The 18,681-nt window shown below is 47.4% G+C and overlaps 1 protein-coding gene across 1 annotated transcript in view; it reads left to right on the forward strand.

The window, feature by feature from the left end:
* The window catches only part of bcor (BCL6 corepressor), a 47,915-nt gene that overhangs the window by 2,217 nt on the left and 27,017 nt on the right, over positions 1 to 18,681 (forward strand). The window contains 7 exon segments of the mRNA XM_043222542.1: positions 6,295 to 6,374; positions 7,206 to 8,198; positions 8,200 to 10,212; positions 11,444 to 11,500; positions 11,929 to 12,136; positions 13,976 to 14,266; positions 15,358 to 15,747. Of these exon segments, the coding sequence (XP_043078477.1) occupies positions 6,372 to 6,374; positions 7,206 to 8,198; positions 8,200 to 10,212; positions 11,444 to 11,500; positions 11,929 to 12,136; positions 13,976 to 14,266; positions 15,358 to 15,747 (3,955 nt within the window). The 5' untranslated portion in view covers positions 6,295 to 6,371.

The raw sequence follows: 18,681 nt of genomic DNA on the forward strand, positions 1-18,681 counted from the left end.
CGACCCGAAAGTTTCTAGGTTTAATTCCCACGAGGGCCGATCGACGAACCATTATCGCCTCCTCTTGAACCAGACGCGCGCTCCCAGGGTCGGCTCGACGAGTTGCTGTTTAAATCGAAACAGATAAAAACAGCTTCGCTAAAGGTTGTTTTTGGTTAGGCCGAGGCAAACGCAGGCCCCTGGTTGCTGGCCTGCTTTCCGTAGCCAAACCCGCGGGTTAATTTTTCACGGGAGTCTCGTTTCTAAATGCTTGCGACGTGCTATTCTGCATAATTAAAGCGCCGTGGACGCTATTAATCAAACATGCCAGAGCGCATCCGTACGAATCCCGGCAGAAAGAAAGCCCTGGATCCATCCGTGTTTTCGCAGGCTTGCCTAAACGGCTACTGCAGATTTTTTCGGGCATCGGAGCGTCAGCCCGACTCAATCACACCGTCCGTTTTTTAAAAGCGCCTTTCAATCCGACGCCTTATTGCCGCGCGCGCCCTTAAGTCGTTCCTCAATGGCTCTCGTTAAGGATTCCCAATAAGACCGGTTTGGCTGTAGAAGTTCTCGAGTCGGTTCATTAGCTCTTTCTAGATTAAAAGAGCTCTTTGGATCACGCAGGCTGTAGCTTTTTTTGGGGGTTAGGCCTGGATGTTCTTCTGAAGAGCTACACAGTGGAAGGTTCTCTGTCGCCCTTAAATGCGAAAACCCCTTTCTGCTTCTAATGGGAACCTTAACACACACACACACACACACACACACACACACACACACACACACACTGAAGCGTTCAACTGAAAAAGACTTTTTACTTAGTCGCAAATCAAACATCGCAAACTTTACAGAGTGGAACCAACCACAGGTTTAATGTTGTATAAAAGCCTACAACCTGCTCATTATTTGTTCCGATCTCTTCGATACGATGTTCAGTATTTTTAGTCCCGACACCTGCTATGTTCTACGCATGCGTGTATTTTTTGCAGTGGCGGTCGTGCATGAACCGCTCGCTTCGCCCGGTCCCCCGACTCGCCCCGCCGGGACCCCCGGGCTCTCCGGGGTTGTTTATTTATAGCGAGCTCGCGCCCGCACGGTCCCCTCACCCGCGGAGCCCGTCTGCTGGAGACAGACCAGCCTATATTCCGATGTCAGCGTCAGATGTGCGAGAGAGAAAGTGTGACATGTCTGGCCCGTATTGTAATGCCCTATACATATACACCCGCGGGTGGAATTCAGGCCGACAAGTCGTGGCCTGAGTTAAACCGGTGCCACAGTTCACGGGGTATTTAAAGTGATTGATGTTGGCCTTGAATCTGGCAGAAATCAAGACGAGCCGCATTGCAAGAGTTTGGCGGCGTCGGAGGTTACGGAGACATCCCGTGATTGAGTCAAATATATAAACACGACGCTATATTAAGAATTCCCATTTAATCTGTGCCTCGGCCTCGAGGTGTATTACGGCGGGAATGAAAAGCGAAGTTCTTTGGGACAAAAGAAGTTTATTTGCGGTGCGTTTATAACGACTTTTGCTCTTGGTTGGAATTTTAGCTTGCGCTTCCGAAGTGAATCGATAGCGCGCGCCCGTCGAAGCGGATCGATCCGTCATCCCGCGAAAAAAACAATTTGCAAAACATTTGCGCCGAATATTAAATATTTAGCGTTTAACACCCGGGCGCCCGCGAGCAGACGTCCTCTCGGAGTCGGTTTCTTTACCGAATCGCGTTGCCAGAGTTTGCTTTTGTGTGTGTGTGTGTGTGTGTGTGTCTTGGCGGCCCCGTTTGGCTTCGTTCGCCGGCGTTTTGGTTCGCGTGAGGGCGGAGGGACGCGCGCGGATCGGATTTCGGAGCTTGGCTCCCGCTGGAGACGTCACGGTTTGATTGAAGCTTCTTCTCGGTCCGAGCGGTCCCGCGGGACGGCGCGCGCTGAAACGGGAGAGCTCTCCTCTCCGCTTCGCCGAGCTTTTGTGCCGCAGCAGGAGCCCCGGCGTGCACGGATCGCTGCGCGCTCCCGGAGCGACGCCTACCCGCGGATACATTGTTTTCTTTTCTTTGCGCTGCTTTTTTTTTCCTCCTCTCACTTTGAAAGCTGGGCTTTTGCTACAGATGCACCGTGCACGTTATAAAGACGTGGCTTGAAAATGCCAGTCACTTTAGATTCTAGTCGGAACCAAAAGAGAGAAGCGAAACTTTTACGAGGATGTTATTTTTCTCTCAGCAAACCGTCTAGGTAACCAACCGGTGCTTTAATAAACATCTACCAGTCTCCTTATTATAGTGGAGAACGCTATATGAGTTAAAACGATTAATAGCCAGCGATGAGCTGCGAAGTCATCACACATAGACATGATAAAACCGCTCTCGATTAAAACAGAACCACGCGCCCTGAAGAGGTAATGCTTTAGAAGTAATAAAAATATATATTAAATCCTTTGCGGCTTCATCCACGCATTAAGCTGTTTAAATATTTTATCATGTGGTCTCTTTTAATATTAGCAGAACAAAATGTGTCACCTAACACGTCTGATAGCAAGATCTATATTAACGCGTAAAGTGGGGACGAGGCACGTAATCCGCTCGTTATCTTGCGCACGAGCTAAAAACGGCCTCGGTTTGGGTGTCCGGAATTAAACAGGATACGGAAATGCTTAGAAACGCACTTGTTTTCTGTCATTAACTCTGACTTTTTTTAAACGTTTAGAAAGGACAAAAGTTTATTAATGTTTTTTCGGAGAACGTTTCTCGGAGCTCTGGTTCGAACGCGACCGATTAACCGAATCGGATTCGACTGCATTCGACTCGCTAAAAAAAGATTCGGTTGTCGAAAGAATCACAAGTTCAGTAAAGCGAAATTCTGGAAGGCCGCCGTGGAGTATTAGCGCAAAAAAAATAAAAAAAATAAAAAAAAACACAGTTAGAGGGCTAGGTTCGGTCTACGCGGAAGGAAAGGAAGTTCAAGATTCGGATTTATATAAAAGAAAAAAAGTCGAAGTCTCAGAGAACCCGATTTTTATAGATTTGTATTCGCATGCACGGAGAGAGAGAGAGAGAGACAGACAGAGAGAGAGAGAGAGAGAGAGAGAGAGAGAGAGAGGGTTGGCTAGAGCCAGCGCTGTAGTCTCTAGAGTACACGCACGCAACCCACCATTTCAGAGCGGCGCGGAGCGGAGCGCACACGCGGCAGACAGGGAGGTGAGCGCGAGAAAGGAATGGCTGCGGGGGCCGCGCGCGGAATGCGTGCGCTGCCAGCGCGTGGGGCTCGCAGCAATTCGTATCGCTTCTCGCAGCTGAATGTCTCCGGGCAAATAATCACTTTTGTACACGTCGCGTCTTAAATATCCGAGCCCTGCCCGCGGAATGTTTTGTTTTTGTCTTCTTTTTTTTTTTTTTAGATATATAATGGGCCAGCCAATGCACGCTCGGAGAGAAAAATGAAAAGTTTGGTCTTGCGTTGTGGGCTAATGGGATGCGTGTCGACTGACCCTTTGACCAAAAGATACAGATTCGCTATGAAAGTGTGCTTCGTAGGGGGAAGTGATGTCCCATGCGACTGATTTGCTTTTTCTTTTCATATGAAAGCCAGGTTAATACTGTCCTAGAAACGGTTTACCATGCCCTCGTTGTTTATTTCGAAACTTGTCAGTCGATTATTTTATAAAAATTAATATTTCTCCGAGAGCTAGATTGTTTTTGAACAAAGTTAGGCTACCCGCACATCATATATATATATATATATATATATATATATATATATATATATATATATATATATATATATATATATATATATATATATATTCAGCCTATGCAGTGTATAAAGTGTAATTTTTAGTCAGGTGTGTCAAGCGTGAAAATATTAGGTTATCTAAATGTGTGCATTCAAGACAGTTTTAAAAAGTTTAACCAGTCATTTCCTAAAGGTAGCCTAGTTTGAGAAGTTTAGAGCCCTTCGAAAGAAAAAATAATAAATATTCTGCTTTATTTCTAATGATCGGTCCGGGATTGGCCTGCGCTAAAGTGTGATAATCCAGGATAATGTATTCACGAGTGACGGATATTTCACCCCGAGCACCCTGCGGCGTATGACACGTTCATTTTCAGTTAGACATTGGACGCTTTGCGCTTAAGGTAATAAAGATAAGCTCGTACCTTTCACAGCAAACCAGTTCTCTTTGAAATGGCGCGCTTTAATGAAATATCTCATCCGCGTGACGGCCTCTTTTCAGAATTGACGTAGGCATGCGATACATGTTAGTAGGCTACGGACCTGCGTGTCTCGAAAAGCTTTCGCCCTTCGTCTTCGCCTCCCGCTTACGGGTATTATAAAACATTTTACTGCCGCTTTAAGAGCAGCGGAGAGCGTCGGCGCGGCGGACGATAGACTTGGCGATCTGCCACAGCCGGAGAGCCGGTGGCGGGGCCTCCGGGGCGCCTAGGTGGAGATCTCAGCGGCCTTCCTTTCTCCGCGCTCGGGGCCTCGCTGCAAAAACTCACACCTCGGGAGCTAAACATTTAACACTCTCTTTCATGCTCCGCACACTTTATAACATCATCTCGCGTTCTTCTATCAACAACACCGACCCGACGCAACTGCTTTCACGCCTGCTAATGCCTTTGGCTTATCCGTGCCACACTGTCACGCGAACGTCTTTGGGTAGGCATTGAAAATCTTTTTTTTTTTTTTTTCACTTGTAAAATATATTAGCGTTAGGCCTGCTTTGGTGTTCTTTATTTTTGTATGCAAAATGGCAAATTAAAAGATTTTTTTTGTTAATCTGCATATTGGTATATTTTCTTTTGTTAGTAATTCATTATTTTCATTTTTTGAAATAAATTAATTAAAAAAAAAATATATATATATATATATATATATATATATATATATATATATATATATATATATATATATATATATATATATATATAAAATTTGAGCAGCGCCGCGCGACGACGGGAACGACTGACCGATTCCGTTTCTGCTCCGAGCGTCTAATAACGGCGGGTCTAAAGGGACGTAAAATACGTGGCGAACTTTCCTATAGTATCCTTTTGTTTAGTTCGAAAGCCGAGGCGATTGGAAACAAAGTTAAAACAGCCCGCGCGCTTCGATTCGGTGTTGGCTCACCTGCATTAAATGGCAGACAAAGCGCCCGGCGAGCTTGGCGTGTGATTGATGTCTTTGAGAGCGGAGGTTTCTTTCCTCCGCGGGGGGTGAGTACCCCTCTTACCGAAGCGCCCCTCAAATGCATAATGTCCTCGCCCCCGCTGGCGCAATGAAAGAGCGGGTCACAGAGGGGACGGAAAATGAGAGCGCGGAGAACGTGACTGAATGGCCGAGGCGAGTGGGTTTCTGCTGCGCTCCCCACGGCAGGGTCGGATTAGGCTTTGCGAGCAGAAGAGCGTGGGGGGAAGGGAGGCGCACGCTCCGGGAACAGGGGCAGAATTTACGTTTATTAAGTTTAATGGCGGCTTAATGCCGGTGTAGTTATAGAACAATAATTCAACTTCGCGCGTAAACGCAAGAGGGCTTCTCGCGCGCGCGCGCTCGGCCTGAATGGCAATGCATCTTTTACTGTTTTGCATAAACGCGGCTGCTTTTAGTGACGGATTGTAATTGCGTTAATACGTCCCGCTTGCGCGTTAAAGCCGTTGTGCGGCACAGGTTGCTATGGAAGTGATGCGCGCACATCTGCGCGCGTATGTGTGGAGCTTGGTTTGATTGATGACAGAGGGCAAACTGTCTCGCTCCTTCAATAGCAGCGACTGTGGCCACGTCTCTAGATAAGCTCTGGGTCTGCGTTATTGAAATCTGGGGTCTGTAGAGCCATCAATAACAGAGGCGCAGCTCGCCTACTCAACAAAGCTCCGCTGTAATGTCTTGCCAAGCCGTGGGGCTGGGCGGCAGTATTTTTTGGGGGAGGGGGCGGCTTTTGATTGCCGCTTTCTACGCTGTAATGATGACCCCCCCTTCCTCTCTCTCCCTTGCCGTTGGTCTGTATGAGTAGAGAACGCTGAGGGATTCCTTATCAGACCACTTGCTCTGAGATAACAAGGCACGTGGCCCGGTGACCGTTCGCGGAGAGGAAGGCATGTGGATGCGGAAAAGCAGGCCAAGGCCTCTCGAAGAGGTCATTCCTCATTTTCCCTCTCATGTTAGCTGTAGTATGCCAATTTCTCCACTCAGTGATCAAGGGTAATTTTCACTGTGGTTCATTGTGTTTACAGCGAACTGAAAATGATATATGAATAAATAATAGAATGTGGTGAATATTCTGCCTGATGTGTAAGATCTTTGTTGTTTCTCTTTCTCCAACAGAAAATTATCCTTATGGGATGGTGAAGACTAGGGAATCTGTTGAGAACTAACAGAGAAATAGAGTCCTCATTCAAAGCATGGTAAGCATTTCATTTAACACATAGTCTCGCATGTAAACAACAGATACTCTCTTTCAGTTAGTCATGTGTGAGAACAGCTTTGTGTCATTTCGTTTTTTCATAGAGAGACAGATTTCAGACTATCCCCTCCCACATTGAAATATATCAACCTGTCACGCTTGCAAAGAGCGTAATCACCTGTTTTCCTGCATTAGAATTTTCCATTGTTGACTGATGCGTTCTCTCAGAATGCACAAGCCAGGACTGGCATAATTTGACTCCCAGGTCGCTCTCAGGTATGATGGGAAGACCGATCTGTGCTGTCTGCCAGACTGGCCGGAAAGCATACATCATGGCTGCTGCATTTCCCACACTATAACCTCGCCGCAGCTGACATTTAAAAAACGTTTTCTGCATTCGCCTGTTCTGACCTTGACTAGTGCAATGTGTTGTGACGTCCTTGTAATTTCCTATTAGCTTTTTTAAGTTAGTGTGAAAATCATCAGATTACTTTGTATGAATCAGTTTGTGATTAGAAAGTGAGATGCTTTCTTTTTGACCTTTTAATAAGAAAGTCTGATGTTTATATAAATGACCACTTGTGGTGTCTGTCGTGTGCTGTGATTCATTTTTGAGGTTCTTATCACATGCAGTCTCTTATTTCAGTGATAAATCTACCCTCTCATTTAGTGAAGGGTGATAAAGATTGGATGGATTAAATGTGCTGTTAATCTGTATTGGCCTTTTGTTCACTTGTCTGTTCGTTGTCTGAATCTTATTGCTCTTTGTTTGTTGTCTTCTTCTGCACTCTCTCTCCCCCCACCCTTACCACTCTCTGCTCTTTTGTCCCAGGTGGATGCGAGTACAACCTGCAGAATGAACCCTCTCAGTGCACTTGGCATCGATCGGGCCAGCCTGATGCGAGAGAGCCTCCATGTTCACGGAGGGATGGTTTATCCACCAGGAATTCGGACCCTGCCAACAGAAAAGGGCTATGTTGGTGACAGGATCCCCGACTTGCTCTACAAACCAGATGTCTCTCTTGATAGCCGAAAGACCGCAAACAGTTACGTTGGACTTTATAAAAGTTCCCCTCCTGGGATTCAAAAGCCCCTGGTTGTGCCTGGGACCGGTGCAGATGCTTTAGGGTTGGACAGACGCGTCTTAGCAGCAGATAAGCCCCCAGAACTGAGTCTCAATGGTGGTAGCGGCTATCTGCGGGTTCCCTGGATGAATCCCTACCATGAACCTGGAATGTACTCCTTCTTAGACTCCAGTAAATACACTACTTTAAACATGTATAAAGCATCAATCCTGTCACAACCACCACCTTACCTTCCTCAGCATCTGGCCTACCAGTCTCTATGTGCAGGAGCAGGAGGCAGTGCAGCTGGCACAGAGCGCTTGTTTTACATGCCCCCCTATCCCCCTGCACCTATATCTTCACCCCTTGCTCCTCCTCTCAGGATCCCCACTGCGACTGTTGCCCCTACTACACTGTCATCTATGATGCACCACCAGGACAAAACGATACAGAGTATTGGTCCAAGGATTCACCATGAGCCCTCAGCATTTGGGCAGCAGACCATACATCAGCAAACCCAGTCCCACCACCAGTCACCCAGTGATAGGCAGCACAGCAGCAGTGGAAACAGTGCCAGCAACAGCAAGTCCATCCGGACACCATCCAGCAAAAATACAAGCAGCACTAGCAGTAATGTTAGCAACAGTAGCAGCGTTGGTGTTAGCAGCAGCTCCAGTTCCATAGTCTCAGTAGACTCATGTCCTTCACTTGTAATGCAGCCGCCCCGCCCTACACCACGCCCGTCTCAGCCCCCTGCAGCCCCCTCTCCCCTCCCCACCTCTTGTGGATAGCACTATGGATTTCCAGAAGCCTCTGTACAGAAGTCCTTCCTCATCCTCATCATCTTCACCATCGGTTGCTCACCCTATCTACATTAGCAGCATGTCCAAAGAGCTTCGCTCTCCGATTCGGCCTACTAGCCAGAAGCCTAAAGCCAAAGAGGCAAACATGGAGTCCAGCAGAGGTATGGGGAATGAAAGAAAAAGCAGCAGCTCACCTGTTAAGACCTCTTCTGAGAAACCACCTCAACAGGGGCCTATTACCAAAGACCCAGCAGACAAGCCTTTAGACCTGTCTGCCAAAATCATGGACTTTGAAGGACCTACCAATGGGTACCCCCCAAAATTAGAGGCCTTAGCCAAGCTTGGCTATTCCCCTACTGCCCGTTATGGACTTCCCCCAAACAGGGAACTTTTAAAAGAAACCCTTTCTCCATCTTCCTCCACAGTAAGCACTTCTTCTAAAACTCCAGAAAGGCCTGAGATAATTAGCACTTTACCATCTTCCTGGGTGGTGCCAAGTCCTACCCAGACAATCAGCTCTGAGGCAAGTCAAAACAAAGGCTCCAGCATCATCAAGAATAAGAATCTTGAACATGTGGTACCACAGTCAAGAAGTTCCTCTTGTCCCAGAATTGATGACCAAAACAATGGCTCAATCCCAAGTTCTGCCCCTACTGTCATGACAACAGCATCTCGGCCATCATCTGTTTCACCTTCTCCCAAAATTAATGGAGAATGGCCAAAGTCACTTCCCACCCCATCAGAAAAGACCCCAACAGCTGCAAAGCCCCCAAAGACACTCAAAAAACCTGAGACCCCTGAAATTGGGTTTAAGCCTCAGCAATCACATTTGGAGAATGGACATGCACCAAGCCACCTCTACTTGCCTCAGGGTGAAACTTATCTTCCTCCTAGCTTAGCATATTCTAACAGATATCTCTCATACCCAGTCCCCGAAAGTCTTTCCCTTTCCCACTTGCAGTTGTCAGGAAAAGGGCCAGTGTACCCTCATCCAGTTCTGCTTAGCACTAACAGTTTGTATTCAGCACGTTTAACTCCCAAACCCGGCATCCCATATGGAATCCCACCCAGTCATGGAGAATATCTGACCTACCACGACTCACAGGAGATGGTTCATCCACTAATGTCTCCCCACCTGCCCCTGGACCATAAAGTTACCGAACGTCTGGAACTGAGGCACAGACCCCTGGACAAGCCTTGGCATCACGACGAGGCTCCGTACAAGCGCCAAAGTATCACTGACACAGACCCAGGCTACAAATCTGAGAGGGAGTCAGAGAGGCAAGAAGTTTTGGGCTCAAAGTCTCAGAGCAAGCCTCACACAGTGAATAAAGAGGAGATTGTCTGTATCGACCTGGTCCAAGATGACACAGATGGCAGTCCAGAGCCAGACAAACATAGTGCCATCAATGCCAAATGCAAAGAGCCAGCTAAGCCAGTCGGCAGTGGGACAGGGATGGGGAATGAGAGTGGCAGTAATTCTGAGGGGAAAGAGCCAGAGCTCATGCAGATTTTGCGCTCCGGCCAGCCTGCTGTATCCTGGCCAACTGATTCAGAGCGGCGGGCAGAGGTATGCAGTCCGCCTCGGCCACAGAAGCAGTCTGACTCTCCTGTGCACAGCCAGAGTGAGGAAAGCTCCTCTGAGCATAGCCCACTACCTGACATGTTGGAAGAGCAGACACTGCGCTGTGCCAGAACCTCCGGCGAAAGGGCTCGAGCTGATGGTGCTGAATTCAAAGTTGATCGGCACCACGCTAATCGGCAATATGCGGACCTGGGCAAGGATGTACCAGAAGATGCAGAGTCCCATGAGGACGAGGAGGAAGGACATGGCTTGTCTAAAAGCAAGAGATCCAGCTTGGCCAAGAGAATAGCCAACTCCTCAGGCTATGTTGGCGACCGCTTCAAGTGCGTCACCACTGAGCTGTATGCGGACTCCAGCAAACTGAGCCGGGAACAGCGAGCCTTGCAGGTGAGTTCTGCAATTCTTGTATGTCGGTTGGGATGAATAGGGAAGTTTGTGCAGTTTTGGAGCATGTCACATGTCATTGTCACACTTTCAGTTCGAGACGCATTCAGATCCCTTAAGGTCAAGTAAGAGTGCTATAATGTCAGAACATCTCATATTTTTTTTGTTCCCTGGTCAACTCTTCATGTACCAATAGCCGTCACTGAATTAGATAAAGTTCCCAGCCACCCTAAGATTTACAGCTTCTCTTTAAAAATAGCTCAGTGACCTTAGTTCCAGCTTTGAACGGGCACTCATATCTAACTTCCACACTCGGTTATATTGAACGCCTTGCTAATTACAGATCTCCGTAACCCACACTCCCTCTCCTGCTCTTTCTTTCTAGCAGTTTTTGGGCCCCTGCTGTGAATCTGTCAAACAGGCTTTAATGGCAGCAGTTCTACAGTTAGCGTGAGAGAACCTAGGTGTTTGTACAAGAGCACACACACACACACACTTGAGTGTGTGGTTCAGTCAACAGCTGAAAGGGTTAACACAAAGTGCCGTCTGTGGCTGCTTTGCCCAGTCGTGCGGAAGCTCAGCTGCTGAGTGTTTGTGTGTGTGCGTTCATGCCATGGCCTTGCTAGCACATAATGCTGCAGGCAACTGTTAACCTGCAGGTGAGCCCTGGAGACCGGTGTGTGCGTGTGTGTGCGGGGCATACCAAAATATAAACGCACACCATTTCCTACACGCTTCCGTCTCGCACTCCGTTCCTCTCTTCACACACGCACACCCCTAGGCCCCCACTAGCCATGTGCGTGGTGGCAGCCCTCCCAGCTTAAGTGAAATCCGGCCCATTCTTTCCTGATGGGGAAGATTAGAGTTCTTACCAGCAGCAGCGAGCAGAGCGCTCGCCGACTGGCAGAGTCATTAGCGCACACACACATAGTCGCGCAACGGAGGGAGAGCAAGGGAGAGGCTGATGGAAGACAATGCCCTAATTTCAGATAGCCCACACATTTCGGAAAGTCCTTTATAAATAAGCCCAGTATCTTCCACACATTTCCACATATTTTACATTGAAGTTTCTATCATTCAAAAAAGCCTTAGCATTCTTAACTATATCATGAATTTCCCCATCTTTTTTGGTGTATGAGGGTAAGTTAATGTTTGTTTGCAGATGTGTTAAATTTTTGTAAATATTCAATTCAAATCATTGAAAAAGACATTGAGCCCCATTCTGATTGCTTAGATGGAAGGATTATCACAAGAGGACAGTAATTTAAGTCAACCAGCTGCGTTTTGGGAGGTCAGTTCATTTTATTTTTAAATTACTAATCAGTTGAAATGAGTAACACTTGGTTTTGTGCCCACAGGCGGTTGTGAAGTTAGACTTTATTTCCTTCCTTCTCCCCCTTTCTGAGGGGCCCTGAAAATTGCATGGTCAAATATGAGTAAAATAAATCCCCTGATTTCACCTATATCAGTTAGCTTTTGTTATAAGTTATTGATGTGCATTTGCTGCATTTTACTCTAATGCGCTTTACTTTAGCTCCTGTTCTACTCTCACTGCAGATTTATTTTATGCAAGTTTTATTCTGTTTTTCCCCTCTATTTTTGTTGTACTGGAGCACACGAGAGACAGGCTTTACAGCTGGTGCTCGTAACACTGGATCTGGTTTCACGATTGTGCTGTGTGTGTGTGTGTGTGTGTGTGTGTGTGTGTGTGTGTGTCTGTGTGCGATGATGCGTTTCTCGGAGCTGGAGCTGAAGGAAAAGGAGGGGTGTGTGTCGTCTGCAGCGCCCGGCCTGGGGAGAGAGCGGGAGAGAGAGAGGGAGCTGGCAGAGAGCCAGCACGGAGCGGGAGACTGGGAACGAAGCCAGCCAAGCTCCAGGCCCTCCGCAGCCCTTTCGGCCCTCTCCGATCACACCGAGCAGCACAACGGTAAGATGCTTGCACGCACACACACACAAGCGCAATCCCTCTCCTGCACTCCCTTTTCTTTCTCTTTCTTTCTTTCTCACACTATCTGTCTTTCGTGAAACGTCTCTAACTTTCGTCTTGCTCTCAGGCTGCGTTTTTTTCCCCATCCGCTCTCCTTTTGTCCAATCTCCTGCTATCTTCGGAATCCATCCCAGATTCACAGGCGTTTGCTCGCTCCCCCCAACCCCCTTACATTTCCTTCCCTTGTCACTAGGGACGGTCCCTGTGCTGTGGCGCTCCATGCAACAGCGTTAAACCAGCGGAAACGACGTGGTAAACATGGCTTCCGCCACCGCCACCCTCAAACAGGAAGCGCTCACATAAACATGCTCTGACTCTCTTTCTCTCTCTCTCTCTCTCTCTCCTCTCTCTCTCTCTCTCTCTCTCTCTCTCTCTCTCTTTCTGCTGTTTTGGCTCTTGTTTTTTCCACTTGAGTTTTGGTAATGGCCTAATGCCATCAGATTTCCAAATCAACACTTTGCTGCTATGTGACCTCGCTCTCCCTGGTGGCTTTCACAGAGGCGAGGCGTTTCCTGTGCATGTGGGTCAGAGTGTGTGTGTGTGTGTGTGTGTGTGCGCGAGCGAACACTCGCATGTGTGTCAGCCACACGGACAATTAACAGTGCTCTGGATTACATAAACAGAGTGTGCTCGGCAGACCGGCAGTTCCTGTGAAGCTTTGAAGGTGAAAACGCTAGCAAAAACCTTCTACTGTAGTTTTAAGTCGTCGTATGCCGTTCTGTTTAACAGTCAATACCGTTCTAGTAATTGATTATTTGACTCGGTGCGTCCTTTCAGGATGTTTCATGTCCTTCGTTCCTCTTTTGATTTTTTTTTTTTTTACGCCCCGTCTGTCCTTCAACATCTCTCTCTCTCTCTCTCTCTCTCTCTCTCTAGCTCTCTCAGAATGGCCACATTAACTCTCTCCGGGTGACGCGAATGATGTTACCATGGTGATCTGTTTTGGTTCAGAGTTGCTATGGTGCACACATTGCCATGAATTATGGGATGCATGTGGTGTTAGTCACATGCTTTGTGTGTGTCTGCGAGAGCCTGGGGCAGGGTGGGCTGCATTCTTACCCAGGCCAGCATAAAGGTAGTTTTGTTCTGCATCGAAAGCGCGTTAATCAAGTCATTTTGTACGTGCGATTCCGCACCGTTTTTATTATTTTCGTCGAATGCGTCATTTTCGGTAAATTCGATGGATCTGGTTTACGCGTGACTTATAGGTGTCAGCTAGCTGCGCAATGTGCAAGTGCATGATTTTAGGACGTGCATGTGATGCTATATATGGTGTGAGCGTGTGTGTGTGTGTGTGAAAGAGAGAAGCGGGCGGTATGGAGCGTGAGCCCCTAGCGCCTGTCTTTGATCTGCGCTGCTGCTCTTAGCTGCCGGGAGACATTCTCAAGGAGCGCTTTTCACTGCCACACACAGAATGGGAGAAAGCAGGAGAGGGGGAGGAGAGAGAGAGGAAGGGGGAGGGTGAGGAGACTCGAGCTGGGTTGCCGCTTGCGCTCTTGGCACGGATGTTCGGGCTAATTTAAGCTCGCAGAGAGAGCGAGCAAGTGCGTCCCTGTTTGCCGTCTAGCTCCCCGTGTGGGATGGGTGTGGCGCAGTTAAGCGAAAACACACAAGTGTCCAGGGTAGGGGGGGACGGCGTCGTTTTTCTGTACTCTCTTTCATTTCTATCCCTTCTCGGTCTACTCTTGGCCTTCTTTCGAACTCGGAAATAAGGTCGTTCTCCGCTTGCCGCGTCACGACGCGCCAGACTAATGCAGTTGTGTTTGTGTGGCTTCGCAGGTGCAGCGCCGACATGTGCAAACAACAGAGTTCCCGTGCTCCAGCGGTGCGGCCCACCGCCAGCCGACGTCCCGCAGTCCCGCCGAGCGGAGGAGAAGAGAGCGAGGGACGGGAAAGGAGAGGAGGAGGGGACTGTTGGCACGGCGACGGGCAGGAAACGTGCATTGGGTTTGGAACAGAGCCAAGGCCACCCTGATTGCACGCACACCGCAGAAGAGAGAGACGGAGAGAGACGGACGAGAGGAGAGGACGATAATGGCATCGCGGTGAAGAGAGCGAGACTGATTTCAGGTAGACGTCCGGGGCTGTCTGTCTCTCCGGTGTCCTTCAGCGCATCCGTCCCCTCTTTTTCCATCTTTTCATCCCGTTCTTTCTGCCAGCTCCAAGTAGCGGATGGTCCGCTCCGTCTTTCATCTTATCGCCGACCTCGTGACACGTCTCACTCCCTGGCCGCTCTTTTCCCTTTCCCTCTGCTTGCTCCGGCTTTGATCCTTCCGCTGGCCTTTTCGATTCATCTTGATTTGTGTTTATTGCCGTCACATGGTCCAAATAAACACAACTGCCGGGCGTTCTCTGCCCCACTCTCTCTTTGTGCTCAGTCTAAAGGGCGTTTTCAGACATCAAAACAACCTTTGTATAAACTCGCGCCGCTTAAACTTGTCCCAGAATGCAGTTGTTGGGGTTTTCTTTTTTTTTTCGTCAGCAAAACGTGGGTGTCTGTTCGGCTCCGTGCTTTCATTTAAAAGCTATCAAACTGGTGGGTGTTTGTGCTCTAGAAGGAAACAACTCCGTTAACAATCGGAAAACAATTCCTGCTCTAAGTGCGCAATTCTTTGTTTATACTTTGCACTGACACAAGTGAACATTGCTAAATTGAGATGCGAATGGGATGCAGTGCATTGTGGGGGATGCGTTACGATCCAATTACGGGGGTGCATTGTGAACCTTTGGAGAAGATATGTAGTCCCAAACTTAGCGTAGGGGAGTAACTAGTTACATGCAACCAAACTAAGTAAATAATTACAAAATAAAGGTAATAGGAATAGGACACATGCTTTGTTCTTTCTATTTGGGTCCGTGTATGTGTTTTAGTTTTTTAAGATCATCTATTTTTTTCCAAAGCATTGCTAGATGCCGGTGTTTCCCAGCTAAGCCACGATTTAATTTAATCTTCTGATTTTAATTCTGTGTTTTACCTCAGAATGGTAAAAAGAGGTGTTAAAATGCGTGAACGTTTCAGGCAAAAAAATTCACAGCCATTGCGCAGTGGCCTTAAATCCTGTTGCATCCAGAAAATTGTCCCGGGTGACCACTTAAGATCTTATCACCCGAGCTGAATGTTAATAAAGGTATAAACGGATCGCTTCTATCTCCGTCCGCAGATGTGTGGCCGCAGCCCTCCGAGCAGGAGGTGAAGAATCTGAAAGTGTGTATCGAGTTGACCGGTCTTCGGCTCAGTAAACCCCGCCACCTCCATAATCTCCAGGAACTGTGGGATAGACAGGGCCAGCTCAACCATGACAGGCCACAATTCGGAGCTCCCAACATGGGATTGTCTCCCGCGACCAAAGCCTGTCTTCCGCAACTCCAAACCGCCAGGAGGGAAAAGCTTGACCATTGCCCCTCGGAGATCCCGAGAGTCGCCCACGGCGTCCCTGCCTTGGATCGAAAGCTCAAAGCAAACGGATTCGAAGAGAAGGGGGTGAAGAGGAAAGCAGAAGTGGAGAAAGGCTGGACGAAAGACCAGCTGGAATACATAGAGTCCGATGCAGGTATGTCTTCCTGTTTAGTTTAAATGCAACGGTTGTAAGCGAAAAGCAGAGCATTCTGGGTAGGACGGAGGAGCCTGTCTGTGACGATCTTTAGAGGACTTTTGTGTCAAGAGGACCTCAGATTCGGGATGGCAGGGGACAACGGTGTAAATTGGTTTTGTCGTCTGTTATCCTGTTTTATTTGCATGACTAAACAGTTTCCTCATTTAGCCACGAACCATTCAGGACAGGAATGAAGATACAGAGAGATCTCTTATGCACTTATGAAACTACACACTACGCCCCACAGATGGCTTACATATGACACTATGTGCCCTACATACTGTATCTACATCTACATAAGCATTGCACTTTACATAAGTCGTCTATGTAGTATTTATCTTTGTAGGGTACAGACTACATCCTACACCCTATATACTACAATCTATGTGTACCTTTTTCCCGCAAACAGTTCCCTGCATCCTAAATATTATCACCCTACTTGCATATGCCATACATATTACACACTCGTTTCTATATATTGTGTTTTGCACAATGCATACTACAACATGTATCCTTAAAACTACATTTCATTGCATACCATGCCTAAATGCTACACTTTACATGGTATACAATAAACCCTACTTACTAATTAACGCCTCCAGTATGCAACAGTCAATACCCTACATCTTTTAAACTACATACTAGTCAACATACTACACCCTATCTATCTATCTATCTATCTATCTATCTATCTATCTATCTCTCTTACACAATGCATACTACAGTCTGTATCCTTTAAACTACATACTATTGCACACAACCTTCTCACATCTAGTATAGTACACACTACACTTTATATGGTTTATATGGTACACAACCCACTACTTATTATTTAATGTTCACTACATATGCATGTATACTGCATACTACATACTATTTGTATACTATAGAAACTACGTCCTTTCACATATGTGCCTCATATATACATTTATACCGCATTCTGCACACTGTGTACTATTTTTACACTATAGAAACTCTCCTTTCACATACTAAATTCTACATGCTACGCCCTACATACTACACCCTGTTTCCTTCGATTGGCAGGTCTGTAAATGGTGCTCAAAGCTAAGTCTCATTAAGTTATGCAGGTCAGAGAAGGACCCAGAAGGAGAGAGCGGAGCGGGGAGACACAAGCGGAGTTAACAAATGAGACACGACGAGAAAGGGAACGAGCGGCTGTTAGAAAGCAGAGGGAAAGGGTGGAAGAGAAGGAGTGAAAGAGATGAAAAGAGGATACGGAGCGCTGAGGGGAGAACTGAGGTGAAAGACGAGAGCGAGGCAGTAGGGAGAGGCAGATTAGAGGAAAGCAGAGCACGTCGCCCTGTGTCTGCGGCTTTGGGATAGCAATAATGATTCTTGTTGATTGACAAGCCTCGCTCGCGCTTGCTCGCACGCTCGCACGCACACACACACACTCTCTCAGGCGCTCGCTTCCTTGTTGGTATAAAAGCATCGCCGAGAAAGCGCATGCCGCAGAGTAATGAGCCATGAGATTCCACAACTGTGCAAATAACAACGTGCGTGCGTGTGTGTGTGTGTGCGCGCGCGTGCGTGCGTGCGTGTGTGTGTGTGTGAGGCTGCCCGTCAGTATCTTGGCTGCTGGATATTGTGCTGGCGTTCTGTCAGGAGGATTAGAGAGCAGCAAGACGAGAGACGAGACTCTTTATCTCATTCTATCCCTCACTCTGTGCGTGTGAGTAATATGTCCTATACATATGCATCTTGGTTTTACTCAAGCTGAGAGATGGTTTGCTAGTTAATGCATTATTGTGTGTGTGTGTGTGTGTGTGTGTGTGTGTGTGCGCGCGCGTGTGTGTGTGTGAGTGAGAGAGAGAGTGCGTGCGCGCGCGCCCAGTTGCGTGCTAATGGGAGGCTAATATCCCCCAGATGTCCCTGTCAAAATCCGTCTCCCACCGCACACACACACATACACACACTCGCTCTTCAGCCGAGGGAATTCGTACGCACACGCAGGCTAATTTGTGTTGTCTGTGACGAGGTGTGAGAGACAAGACACGCATGCCGGTGATGCACGACTCTCCGCTGTAAGCCCCAGGGTGCGCGCGCGCGCGTTTTTTTTTTTTTTTTTTAGCGCGCTGCTTTTGTTCTGTTGATTTTTAAAGGCATTAAGGTCTTTGCTCCCCTTTTGCTAATTGAGTGATTCACTTAGGTTGCAGAGCACGCACGCTTCTGCGCGCGTATGTGTGTGCGCGCGGGGTAGGTGCGCTGAATCCGGTCTCAAGGGTTCTCGGGGTAGGACTTTAATTAGCCTGTTGAAGGAGAGGAGCGCTTTACGCAGGCCGGAACGCTTTGCCCGAGAGGATGGGTTCGTTCGCGCAAACGCGAACAGTCGCACAGTTGGTGGCCCGCTTGCTGAAAGTTCTCCAAGGTGCTTTTGTCTTGACGATCTGTTAGATCTGACACGATCACATCTACCCAAACCGATCACTGCAGAGAACGCTGATGCGCGGCGGATCTGATTTTGCAGTAGATTTGATAAGATTTGCGAATTTTGTGCGTGTTTGTGTGAATATTGGTGGTATTATTATTAGTATGTTAGACAGTATCTAGATGGATGAAATCTGTGTTTGCAAATGAGAAATGTAGTTGTTTTTTTTATTTAAAATCTTTAAAAGCGCTTACTGAATTCAACAAGAATGCAAAGACACATAATTGATGTTTTTTTGTTTGCGTAGCGAACTAAAAAAATGCATGCAGTGTTTACTCCAATTCGTCAGTTTTGTATATAAATTAAAGATAAAAAAAAATGCACTAAAAATCTGAAAAAAGTACCAAATTTGGAACAGCGCACCAAACGGCTGAAACGCGTAAAGGTGTAACGTTAAAGCGAACACCTCGCTTTTATATTTTTCTGTTAACAGGCCCGTGAGA

The sequence above is a fragment of the Puntigrus tetrazona genome, chromosome 22, assembly GCF_018831695.1.
Source record: "Puntigrus tetrazona isolate hp1 chromosome 22, ASM1883169v1, whole genome shotgun sequence".
In the NCBI taxonomy this organism is placed as follows: Eukaryota; Metazoa; Chordata; class Actinopteri; order Cypriniformes; family Cyprinidae; genus Puntigrus; species Puntigrus tetrazona.